General features: G+C 35.0%; 1 protein-coding gene across 2 annotated transcripts in view; it reads right to left on the bottom strand.

The window, feature by feature from the left end:
• ADAMTS19 (ADAM metallopeptidase with thrombospondin type 1 motif 19) overlaps positions 1-13,757 on the bottom strand; it is a 159,657-nt gene that overhangs the window by 20,815 nt on the left and 125,085 nt on the right. For both annotated transcript variants that reach the window (XM_048931929.1, XM_048931930.1), the window contains exons 17-21: positions 8,360-8,517; positions 7,427-7,580; positions 4,508-4,643; positions 2,886-3,090; positions 1,019-1,171 (exon numbers count right to left, since the gene is read on the bottom strand). In XM_048931929.1, coding sequence (XP_048787886.1) covers positions 1,019-1,171; positions 2,886-3,090; positions 4,508-4,643; positions 7,427-7,580; positions 8,360-8,517 — 806 coding nt within the window. The remainder of the gene's footprint in view (positions 1-1,018; positions 1,172-2,885; positions 3,091-4,507; positions 4,644-7,426; positions 7,581-8,359; positions 8,518-13,757) is intronic.

Genomic DNA, 13,757 nt, shown 5'->3' with positions numbered 1-13,757 from the left:
ATACGTGCTTTCTAGTTATTAAATGTTGTACTTGGAAATTGACTATGCTAAACATGCTTCCTTATGAGGCTGAAAGGTACATCTTGGAATTGTGGACAAATAAAATTCTGCAAACATGATAAAATGTCTTTGAAATGATCTTAATTGGAGTATAATTATTATAATTATTTACAGTTGGGTTACATCTAAATGGCAAACAATACCTTGCCCTGGTTAGGAAAAAAAGACTGTGAGGTAGTTTTGAGACAGGACTCAGTAGGATGACCTAAGCAAATTACTCTAAATGTTTAGTAATGGAAATTCAATTATTTTCCCAGAACCATTTTGTTAAGCAACCCTTGAAACAAATTCCACATTACAATGAGAAATGCATGACAGAATTAGGACATGCAACAACAAACACTAGGCCTCTGCCTGCCTATGATGGAAGTGGAAAAGAAACACAAGAGAACCTCACCAAACCATGCAGTGCACACTGCCAATTGATAGCCTGTATGCTGCTATCCAGACATTCAGGAACTTCTTGCTGGGAGCCAAACTCAGTATTCAATGTGTTTGATACATTGTCTCAGTAAGACATCAAGTGAGATGCAAGCAAGAAAATAAGTCTAAAGAAAATAAAGGACGCAGGCAAAAGAACTGCTACTTTGCTTAATCAAGTGTTATCAGAATTTTCAAACAGTTCTGGAAAAGAAATAATAGCATATTTGCAAATATGAACACTTGATATATTCCACACTCTTCATGTTTCTGACAGTTTGGCCTGCCTACTGGAAACAGTAAATATATATATCACATTTGCACAATATTGAACATTCAACTAATACACATTTCTGACTTTTCTTTTACACTTTGTCACACTGTGACTTCATGTTTTGAATATTTTTTTTTTATTTACTATTTTTTAATTATTATTTTTTCACAACTGGGAGGGTTCTAGATCTCTAATAAAAGCCATACAGAGAATTCAGCTTTGAATGTATTACGCTGTGGGGCAGCAGAATCAAGGATGTCTCACCTTAGACCAGTCTCCCATTCTCCAGACATAGCATTTGGAATAGTCCTCACAGTCCTCTGCTTCTTTAGGTCTTGTGGACAAAACGCATTTCTTGCGGGGATTGGTGCACCTCACAGTCCGATGCCGTACTCCCTTACCACACTTTACAGAGCACTGTTGGAAAAAGATGTTTTTCAGGTTTCTACAAAAGGCCTCTGCCAACGACTTCTGCCAAGCTATTATAAATACTTCAGGACTTCAATGATTTCCTGACTTTCAATCTTTGCACAGATACTTGATTTGCTAAAAACTAACACATGAACAAAAATTCTGTATGAGGCACAATGATCATTTTTAGATTTATATGTGAAAATATGTAATTTGATTCAAAAAAATTTGCTTACTAAAAAACTAAGCTTTAAAAGCTGTGTTGGGATAAGGAAACATTTAGAAAAGATTTGATGAAACGAAAGTTGCAGTAAAAATATAATGCAATCTTTGAATAATTAAAAGAAATATTATGAAAAACACTAAATGAAGACTGTAAGTACAAGACTTTATCAATTTCAAATAAACTCCACCTTTATAAGAAGAAAAAAGTTAAAATGTAAAAGCAAGTACTCTAAACCAATGCAAGAATCCAGACTGAATTTGAAAATTCAAATTCACAGCATATACAGCATGTGAAAACTCTCCTCGAGTTCCCTAGAAGGTCTTAATCTATGCTTTTTTCAGCTATTACCACTCTGCCAAAAATTATGCCATTTCCTTCTTAAAACATTATCACTGCTTTTGATCATCCCACTGCTTGTAGATCAAAACTCTCCTTTGCCAAGCCAATTGCAACTGCAGGAAGCAGTAATGGCTAGCTTCCAGTTCAATGGTGATAGTAGGAATGTCTACGGGAAACACCTCTCTCTTCAAAATACACTTCTTCCAGCAGAAACGTGCTTATTTATTATCTCTCAAGTGAAACAAATCAACTAAACCACAAGGGTTTCTTTCTCACACCACTATAAGCATGCATGACTCTTCCCACAATCAACTTTTGCATTATAAATGTCTGTATCAAACCAACAACTGCTGATGATTATTCCTCTTACCTCTATCTTAGCACATGCTTTTTCTATTTGAGAATATTCCCTGTGCTGCTGACCACAGAAACCCAAACAAAGCTGTATACCCACATTCAGAAGCTGCTATTCTTATTCTGAGCCTGAAGGGACTCATAGCACAGCTCAGAATTGCTGTATTCTTCCAGTGGAGGGAGCAGCTTTAAATAACCCCTTCAGCTTTTCCAGACAGCAGTGATAACAACTCCCTTCTTCCTCTACAGTCAAGTACTATAAGAATTAGTATAGCTTCTTAGAAGAAGAAAATCAAATGAACATACAGCCCGCACTAATGCTTCAGGATAAATGGATCCAAAATTATCTTATTTACAAGCCCTTTGGCTCAGTGCTTGTACTGCTCTTGGAAAAAGGAAGAGAATGTCCTTTTTTTTTTTTCAGCTTCACTCCCGGCCTGTTTGAAGTAAAATGGAAGCTACAGTCTGATCAACTTCCCTCTCAGACACTCACAGTCTGAACCCACATTTCTGTAGCTGGCAGCTGTATTAATTCTGCGTACCACTAGTTAGCCATTACTACAGTCAGGATGTACTTGATTACATCCACTTGAAAATAGGCCAAAAGAAACTGTTCCAGGACGTTAACTAGGTAAAATGTAGTAGTTCTATACTTGTTTTCTAACCTTGTTTTCCTAGTCCTGGTTCTAAATCATTGCATGAGGATTCTGAAACACATTTTGCTAGCAAAAAAAGCCCTACACTCTCAGAAAACACTAATGAATAATCATTGTGTCTGCTTATAAGCTGTAAATGCGGCACCTCAGACCAGACTCCCGCCTCCCACACAGTCATGCAGTCTTGGCCTTCACAGCGTTGTGCAGAAGCAGGCTTTGGCCCAAGACAATCTCTCTCCCTTGCTCTGATCAAGGTCCCATTTCTGAGCTGCTGTGTGCAGGCTATTTGTCTGTTTTGTGTCCCTTTTCCACATGTCCTTGAACATGGAGTCCATTCAGTCATCATCCATCTACAAAGAAATACAGGCAATACAGTAAGAAGAAATCTTGGAAGGATGGAAGAAGTCCGATTATATCACTTAATCTTTTGCTTACCAATAATTTCTTAGTCAGGATACACTTGTAAATGTTCTCCTTCCTTTCAATTTAACATTTAGCTCTAAACAGACTAATTACTAATCTAACATATTTTAAACTTGAATACTATTCTGTGATTCTATGAATAAGTTAATGCTCACTTCATCAGTTTCCATGTTTTCAGAGTATTCTCATGTCATTACAAGTCCAATTAGAAAAGCTCCAAAATAGTGTTACACATTTCAAATATGATAGTCCACTAGTCAGCCTTGTATTTTCTATCTCTATGGCTACCTATATGTCAAATGTATGCCCTGAACCTATGTCCATCTTTTTTTTTTTTAAGACTCAATTTCAGAACAGAATCAGTCCTGTGTGTTGTTCTTAAGGAACCAGAGGAGCTCGGACTCTTTCATGTTCTTTAGGATCAAGCGTAAATCAAGTTGCTTCGCTTAAATCACAGCAAATAAGGCGATGATGCAGTTTGGCAGAATCCATATACCTGGAAAGTAACTATTCTAGGAGATAAGTTTCCCCAAATGTTCTGTAGCTTCAGACTGGCCATATACCGTTAAAAATCAGAAATTCTGCCATTAATGTAGCACACGAGTTTATCCCAGGAGGTTAGATTTGCAAGGGAGATCTTTAGGAAACTGAAGTTTAACAAATCTGTTCCAACATTCTGACATTTATTGTAAGAAAGCTGAACATTTAACTGAGTTTTCTTTATTAGTAGTCTAAAGACTCAATTTACAATTCACAGACTGTCTAAATAATGCGATATACAGTGCCTCAGAAGAATAGCAGACTATTTCATTTCCATCAATTCAGTGTCATTAATAAAATAAAATGCTAACCTGGTCAAATATGCATATAACTAAAAGAAATCTATCTACTGTTTAATTGTCTGTGGAAACACAGATGTTAATAGTTCAGTCTTACTTACAATGTATTACATGTTGTATTTTATTGATCTTAATATTTCATGATTTACAACAAAGCTATGTCTGCTGGTCCATTTTACACACTTTCTTCAACAGTATTTGCATTACATTTGCTTTGAATTGAATTACTTTCAATTTCACTGTACTTTCAACATCACAGTGAGAACTTCTACCAAAGAAAGTAATAAGCTGCTTTCTTGAATGATAATTGATTGAGTCCTGTGCTTAAGGGCTCTCTTTAATTCAGACTTAAGATAAACAACATTAAATGTTTCAGTGTCCTCCATACTTTGCAGTTTAACTTTTGGGAAGTGTGGCTTTACTGCACATTGATTGCCAGAAGCAATAAATGCACCTGAGATTTTTACATTTAGATATAAGTCTGATACAATCAAATCACTGTTACCTGGTCTGGCATGGCTGCTCATTGCACTTTCGGATCTGTGGTTCAGGTTTTGTTAAATATTTGCACTTCTTGTTGTCCACATGACTGATATTTTTGTTCATAATCTTTGTGCAAGAGACTGTTGTTTTTCTTTCACCTAGTAGAAGATAAAGCAGGTATGCAGAGAAACCAAGAATAGACAACTTTGTTAAAAAGGAATGCGAAATTTATCTGTACATCAGATGTAGTTATTCTATGTTCAGTTTGGCAAAAAGAAGTGAAAAAGACAGCAGCGAGCCTAAGGGAGATACTAAACTTTTTAGGGAAGAATGCATTTTCTTAATCCGGTATATTTGTACCAGTGTCATTAGAATATTGTTGTTTTAGTCCTGCAACAAGTCATACTCTGAGCCCGACATCTCACTGCTGTAACTGCTTCCTCCTCAACCAAGACCTCAGTGTCGAGAACAGATTGTGGAAAAATCACACAGGAAGAAGACGTGTTTGCTTGTTAAGTTAAAGGAAAGGAATAACAAATCCTGCCTCCCTGCATTGCTTGACTTTAGCAGTTCTGCTCTGTTTAGTAGCATATTGGCAGGTGTGGCCAGCACTCAGGTAAAGGGAATCACGGCTGAGGCCTTGAGAAAGGAGAGTACACTAAAGAGAAAAGGCCATACAGTCTGATCTGCAGTGTAACCATTTAGGAAGCTGTTTACTGCTGGTGGAGACCTAATGCATATTCTGTAATGTAAACACTGCCTTTACAGATGGACTGACACTTGATCCTCTTGAACAGGTACGAAATCTGAATTGAATGCAATAATTATCACAAGCATGAGCTTGTAATCAGAATGGAATATAGTTTTTAGAAAACTAGCAGCCCCTTAATTAAAGTCTTCAGTTTGTAGAAAATAACCTCATAACCACTTCTTTCTGTTTCTCTCTGGAAGTTTACTGATAAATGGTGAGTGCAGAATGCAGTATTTATTAGCGGTAAGAAATGTGCCTGCAGACCAAGCAGCAAAGTTAGAAATAATAATTTTCAATGTGAGTACAACTGACGTTTTACACAGTTTTTGTATATGTAGCGCACACACAACTTATCTATTACATACAGTGTTCAAAACGTTTGACCCTTTTTTCCCTCATTTACATATACAATTTGCATCCATTTTCTTGCCTACACTAAGAATGCTTTTCTGCAACACAAGAAGTGGCAGACCAGTGACATATGTAAAAATGCACAAAGTCACATTGCTTCATCAGTACTTTCATCCTGACAGAGGTTTTAAACATTTAAGGAAAACTACTGATATTTATATTCTTTAATTGGGTACATCAAAATATTGATGATAAAAGTTCAAGCACAAAAATTTACACAAGATACAAGCTGCATCATTTTTATTTCATTATTACTTCATATTAAATGAAATAAATGAAAAGAAGAATTAAAGTGGGAAAAAATTTTAACATGCATTTCAGAATATTTGCAGTAAAAAAAAAACCTTCATGGAACTTTGCATTAACTCAACTATTTCAAACAATAATAAAAAGTGATGGCCAATTACAACAGAGAAAAGTATGATAAAAATAAACATTACAGTAAAACACTTAAATATTTATTTAAGCATTAATGTAGAAAAAAATCACCAGCATAGTGCATTTTAGGATTTTTCCAATTGATAGGTAACTTCAAAAATATCTGAAGCAATAATGAGAGATTGTGGTAGCATTCCAATTATTCTAAAAATACTTCAGGAAACTGTAAAAAGAACGAATATTCCAAGTGAATATGAGCGCACTATGAAGAAACAGAGGATGATACTAGTACCACGTACAAAATGCCTTCAGGGAAGAAGCTTTCTTACCAAACCACAAAAGGCATGTTTATGGAAACTACAGTAATCTGTCGTGACACTGGGACTGTTTGCAGAATCAAAGTAGCTAGAACACTGTGTTCTTTGTGTTGCTGTTATGAGAAGGTAAAGTGTTTCCAGGCTTTCTTATTGCATTACAAGATGCATAGCAGTTTTCACAACTGCTGATCAGAGCAGCTATGATTATCAAAGCATGAAAGACAGGTATTAATAATTAGTATATTATTCACAGCATAAGTCTTAAAAATTAATTATACAACATATTAAAAGGTCTCGGGGGTTGCCTTCATTAAAAAATCCCTCACATTTTCTAATAACCAGCTTCTGAACAGTTACTGATTGAAAAGGATTTTGCTACAGTAATATCATTCATATTCCAATATTTGTTCTCATATTGGCTTTTAGTTCTTCCAAATTCACATTTTTTACAGTTTACAAACATAAACATAGGAAAAATATTACATAAGCATACTAATATCTGCTGTTGCTATATTTGTTCCGTATGTTTCTGGACCATTCTCAACTCACGTAACTAATGTATTTGATCTGAGATTGGGGTTCAGCTCTTCTGAAGTTTGAAATTTCTTTTACAGATCATTTATCTTAAGTAGTTCCAAATACAGAGTGGAATGCGCATGAACCTTCTATTCTTGTTCTTGTTCTTACACTTGTATTTCTTCTTAGAAACTGCATCTTGAATTGAGATTTGGTTCCTTCACTATCATTTTTTTCTACCTACTTTATTTAGTTTGAATCTTAACTAGATTATCATTAAGATTATCATTATAGTTATCATTATTCTTTTAATATATTCAGGAAGAACAGAAAGAAATATGTCGATTATTCTATGTAATCATACCAGCTACAATGGGCACATTACTATTAAACGCACTACACTGACCACCAGAGTCTGAAATATTAATATACCTTTTGTTCTAGTTTGTGTGTGTATATATATATGTATATATATATATATTTATATATACAGGGTAAATATATATATATATGCATGCTGTATATACATATGCATTGAATGTTTGCATTGTTGGTGGTTTTTTTTTACCTCCTCCACATACAGCATCACAATCTTCCCAGCCAGAATGAGTCCACATGAAAAGAGGTTCTGGTACTTTAGAGCTCTGATTCTCAGGTGGAGGATCCAGTGGGATTGTGTACTCATAGTGTAGACCATAGCTCTGGTCATGGAAAAGCAGCACCTGTAAATTACAGAGGAGGAAAACATTCCTATGAGGACAGGCACTGATGAGAACACAACAGAATCTTTGAAGAAATAATCTTGAAGACCTTGACAGAATAACTTATTCATTCAAGGCCAGGCTGGATGTGGCTCTGGGCAGCCTGGTCTAATGGTGACTTTGCCCATGGCAGTGGGGTTGAAACTAGATGATCTTCGAAGTCCTTTTCAACCCAAGCCATTCTATGATTCTATGATTCTGAGATTCAGTAGCCTTTAGAGTTTTCTGATAGATTTGATAGGAAAAATTACTAGAGGTACCTAACTCAGAATAATGGGAAAAATGTTTTTATTTAACATAAAGGTCTAAAAGCTCCCCAGGTAAAATAATTCATTAAATTTAAAAAAGCAAAAACAAAAACAAAAGCAAAAATAAAGGCAAAACAAAATTCATAACAAATCCAGGAAATTATGTTTTCTGTGCTTTTAAAAAGATGATGCCTTCCCTAGGTATGAGATATTTCAAACTATTTAGACATTCAAGACAGTTTCCTGCAATTAAGGAATTTTAAATTGTGAAGTATTTCTGCATCATTTCTTCATCTTCTCTTTTGGATTTGTCATTTGGCTACCAATTTTTCCTCCCTACATTGTATCAAAACTCTACTTCTGAATGGAAAATATGGTAATTTCAACCTTGAAATGGCAGTACTGTGCCAAATTTAGCCAATGCACCAGGAGGATAGAAAACATCTCGTAGAAAAAAAGGCTAAATGAAACACAAAATTAATATTGTCATACCAGTAAATGTAAGGGAGAAGTTGTGGGACCTTTGGCAGAAATCTTCTCCCAGAGACCTCTTCGAACATAATGGACAGTGGTCCCAGCAATATTGAACGTTCCTGAATGTTCTATCTTCCAGTCACTATTGATAGACTGCTTACCAGCATCTCGAAGAGCTGCAACAATACATTAAAAAATGTTGTCATTAGTGATTCTGGCCTCTTTCTACATGCTGATTGGATAATATAATTGGTAGATGAAATCACGTAAATCTGCAAAGATACATAGTTAGCTCCAAAAGTAATGTTTCTTATTTATTTCCATGGAAACTACAACAGGTGCAAAAAGCACAGTAGCATTATTTGATAAAAGAAGTTATCAAATCAAAAAGTACAAAACACTATCTTTCAACATAGTCACCACCATTAGTTATGCATTTTTACCAGCAACAAACAAGAGCCTGCACACCGTACTTGTAGAAATCTACACCAGCGAAGGTGACTCACTGTTTCAGTGCTATGACAATGTTGTTGCTAGGAAAATACTGCCCACACAGTTGATCTTTCATCAGCCTGAATGGGGGTAAGTCAGAAGGCAAAATTTGGGCTGTACAGTGGGTGTGGTAGGACAGTAGGACAGTCCAGCCAAGATTAGCAGTGCTCCACAGTCTTCAAACTTCCATAGGGCCAGGCGTTATTTTGATGCAAGAGAAAGGCTGTCTTTCTTTCTAGTCTTATTCTGGATGTTTGAGACTCTTGTCATCATAGTGATGTAGTGGTAAGAACTGATGGTTTGATGGGATTCCACGAAATCCAGAAGGATCATCCATTTCCTATCCCAAAAGACAGCGCACATCACTTTACCTGCTGAAAGCCATCTCTTTTTCTTCAATGGGGAATTGACATGTCAACACTCCATGGACTGCTGTTTTGACTCCAACTAGTAGCAGTGATACAACATCTTGTAACTGCTAATGATGCAGTCCAGGAAAAAGTCATCCTCAGCCTCGTATTGGCCAAACAGTTCTGACAAACTTGCATATAACATTCTTTCTGGTTCCAGGTATTTGCAGGGCCCACGTGGCACAAGCTTTGCAATATTTCAACATTGCCATCATCACTGCCGATGCACTGAAACCAATATTCGACTCCATACACAATTCCCTGGTCATAATCCACTCATTCATGTGGATGACCTAATTGATATGTCTTTCATTTCATGGTATGACAGCTGTGCATGGGCATCTGCAGTGTGGCTTGTCTTTCACATTACTGTCACCACTACTGAAATACAACACCCATTGCCTCATTGTGCTCACATCCACTGTTTAGTCTCTACAAATGTTCAAGAAGCATCGATGAATATCAACGGGTGCCAGCTTTTCCTCATGAAAGAGCTCAATTACACACATTTGCTTCGAACACACTTCCATGTCAGACACCATTCCATAAGATTGTCCCTCTGCTGCCATCTGTCACACAGCAACAAAACATAACAGGGGATTGGCAGGAAGGTTCAGTCTTTTCTGCCATACTACCAACGTCTGTCTCTGGCATACTGGTCCACTGCGGTAAAATGGGAAACATTACTTTCACAAAAGCCTTTGTACTTACGAATGCTATTAACAGAAAGTTAAATTGAACAATTTTTGGAAGAAATGCTTGTCCAAATCACATATGCATAGCATTAATTGAATTTAAAATAAGTATTTTATTGCCTAGTAAGACTGAAGGTTCCAGAATTCATTAAATTAAAAAAGACAAAAGCAATTATTCTCCATTCCTAGGGTCTACAACCTTTACAAGACAGGGAAATACAATTTTCACAAGTTATTTTTCAATATTTGTGGAACTACATTAGAAATTCAAAAAAATTCTGGTTCAAAATTATTTCTTTCTAACCTCTAAATCTACATTTTCCCCACCTCAAAATTGACAATGCTATTATTATCTCGCTTAAGCACTTATTTTACTCAGACTTTCACCATCTAATTTGATTGCTCTAAAAAACAGAAACAGATTGATCTTTTTGGTCAAATTACAATGTAAAAGCATCACCAAGTCAGTAAAGATATTCAGACATTGAAAACACAGTATACTACTTTTTTTTACTATATTAAACTATGCAGAAACTCTTCTGTGAGGAACCTTTATTTTAACCTTTTATTTTTTTTTATTTTATATAATTTTCTTATTCAAAATAATGTCTGAAATAGGCATGTGAAGGAAGGTTGTACTTGAAGTCACCTTTCAGACAAAAAGTTGTACACATTCCTCTTCACTGAAATTGCATGTTTGGCATCAAACTGTTTTAAGAGAACCTCAACATCTTAACCCTTGTCCAAATTTTCTTATTTAAACTTGTAAGTTAATGTGAGTCATTCCTGTAATTGTCTTTTCTCCTATTCATATTTATACTGTTATGTTTTGTTTCTATGGGAAACAATGGCAATAGCTCTATGGACTGGCAGCAATACAATTGCATAAGACATCACTGATGCGTACTACTACAGTGCTGTGTAATAAATGTTAGGATTATAAAATCCATTAATGCCTTGTGATAAAAATAACAAGTCATTTTACAAGATCTAAAAATTGGTATTTCAGCTTTAAACATTCTATTACTAGTGGTAATTGAGTTCTATTTAATTTTAAAACTGTAGATGCCAATCCTGTTTATAGTGGTAGACCTTGCACTGTTTTCTGTGTCTTTAAAAGCAACGTTATGTGTGACAGCACACAGTTGTGTTCAGAAGACTTGAAATCTCAGTCCTGGAACAACAGAAATATGTCAGTTCCTGCATTTTCTTCTCTCAGCTTCCTCAGCTGAGCCCATGGGGTTAAAAGAGTGAGTGTTGCCATGTCTAAAATTTAGGCTTTAATTCAGGTAGTCCAGCTTTTACATCTGACTCTGTCACACCTCTTATTGCAAACTTGTTCACTGAGCTTTAATCCACGTCATACATATAATCCCTATTCTGCTTAGCTTTTGATGAAGGAAGATCTACTGTACAGATTAATGCAACATAGGAAGAAAATTCAGCACTCAAGTGTATTGCCTCTCAGGCTATAAAAAATACTGAGTAATATAGCCATAATGAAAAAGACAAACAATTTAAAAAACTATGATGAGGAAAATCTACCAGAAAAAGAGTTTGTGCCAAAAATAGAGGGAAGCAAGTGTCTTTGGAAGTTGTGAATTTGGTTTTTTTGTTTGTTTGTTTGTTTTTTGTTTGTTTTTTCAAAATTTAGACATACTCTTCATAAACTAACTAAAACAAAGTCACTTCGGTTGAACTTGATTTTGTCAAGAAATATGTCAAATATATTAAAAAAAATACGAATCTGAATTCTAAACCAGGATGCTTTCAGTGACATCTTTCATCAGGGAAATCACTGTTTCACTTGCATTAAGGTTATCCTGTGATACCCGCAATACATTTTAAGAGTATTAATATTCAAAATTTGAATAACATAGAAAATGTCAATTTATCAACTCAGGAAATACAAAATTCCATCTTGATCTTATATATGGTGCCACTGAAATTAGGAGTTACATGCAATTTGGCATAATGCCTTCTTGTTCCTGTTTTTACTAAATTATTTTATTTTGAAGCATTTATTTCCAATGTAAATGGAAAATTATTTGAACAATTAAATGCTTAAAGATGCTGAAAACAACTATACTTGTAGTTTGCAGTACCATATGGGATATATTCAGTAAACGATATGTCTTCTTACAAGAAGAAACTTCTATTGGATGTTGCTTTTTTTTCTATGAGGTCACGTATTAATGCTGATAATTCCTTGCTGCTTTCTCAAAATTAACTAACGAAGGGACATGATATCACCTTCTGCAGCAAACTTCCTATGAGTTGCTGCTGCTTCAGTCTTTTCCAAATAATTGCTTTGATATTAAGGAAACAAAATAAGAGAAGCGAAATCAAACAGAAATGCTATCAGCTGAGTATGTAGCACGTGTCAGCAAAGGAGTATTTTTTCTCAAACTGAAAAGCTTAAAAATGCTCAACTGCCATGAATAACTGGCCCCCAGCCTGACACAAGCCCATTTTCTATAACCTTTTGAGCACAACCCATCAGCCAAATGCTCTCTGATCACATTATGTTTTTGTCATTGGTCATAACACTAATGAAAAAGCAGAACAAGCTCACAGGTTCTTTTTCGTTTTATAAGCAATAACAATCAATTTATAGGCTACATCCAGAGGTATGCATATTGCTAAAAGTAATTTATAACGTGTCACCTCTACTGTGACTAATTAGCACCAACTGGTCATTAGTAACCAGGAAATCCTTTTGTTAAAGTCAGTGTTATTATTATAACAAGAAGCTGAGAAGAGGAAAAGGATTGTGTATGTTTTGTTATGATTTGAAAACAAACGTATTTTGTATTTTAAAAAAAAAAGACTGACCTTAATTTCTTAGAAACGTCTTGAAAATAAAATGAAATAATCAGGCTGGCCAGCTTAATCACTGTAATCGTAGCAACTATTCCATGGTAAACAGTAATAAAGTTACAAGTGTCTTATCTATATGCAAATATATAATCTAATGAAAATTAAAGACTCGTTAAGACTGCACATAAAATAAGTGCTAGCCTATGCTTAAAATTAGTTAAGTGCTACTTTTGTTTCCTGTCTGGCAGTGTTCACACATACAGTGAACTTATTTCCAAACCTCATGTAACTCAAAAAATGATTCCTGATAAACCCATTTTCTTCACTACAGATTTTCATTCATAGCTTTGCTAACCGACATGCACTTTCTTTATCACTTTTCTCAGAACTTTAACACATATTATCTTGGTATTAGATATAAAAGCAGGGGAATACTTAATTGAGGTGTTATAATTTGCATCTGCGGCATAATTCTGTATAGAAGGGCATTTTTTTTTCTCTACAGAGAAATCTGAGCCATATTAAAATATGTACATGCAAAAATATACTACTAGTATTTATTTTTATAAATAACTTATCTGCATGCGCTGAGCAGAAAACATAGATAGCATGATTCCATGTTGGTATCAATCTTCACTCTTATTTTGAAAATGACTTTAAGACAGTCCATACCACTGAGGTGAAGTTTTATTGACTGTCAAGGAAGAGCTGATTCACATCACTTTTCATGTTGTCTTCTGCTTTGGCAATATAAGAGCTCAATAAAAATTTTAATCGGGTATAAGCACAATTTGAACAAAATAAACTTCTATTTGCTAATACTGTTTTTTTTTTATGGAATGGGTTGCTCAGCTGTTTAAAGTTCTAGAGCTCTTTATACACACAGGAAATGATTCTTCAGTGCTTAAATTCAAGCTGACTATTTCTCCCCCACTATTTCAGTCTATGAGAAAAATATGGGGCAGTAAAAAAGCTGTTAAAACAGTAACAGAGATCAGC

This window comes from Lagopus muta, chromosome Z (assembly GCF_023343835.1).
Source record: "Lagopus muta isolate bLagMut1 chromosome Z, bLagMut1 primary, whole genome shotgun sequence".
NCBI lineage: Eukaryota > Metazoa > Chordata > Aves > Galliformes > Phasianidae > Lagopus > Lagopus muta.
This window is presented reverse-complemented; position numbering and strand designations above follow the sequence as displayed.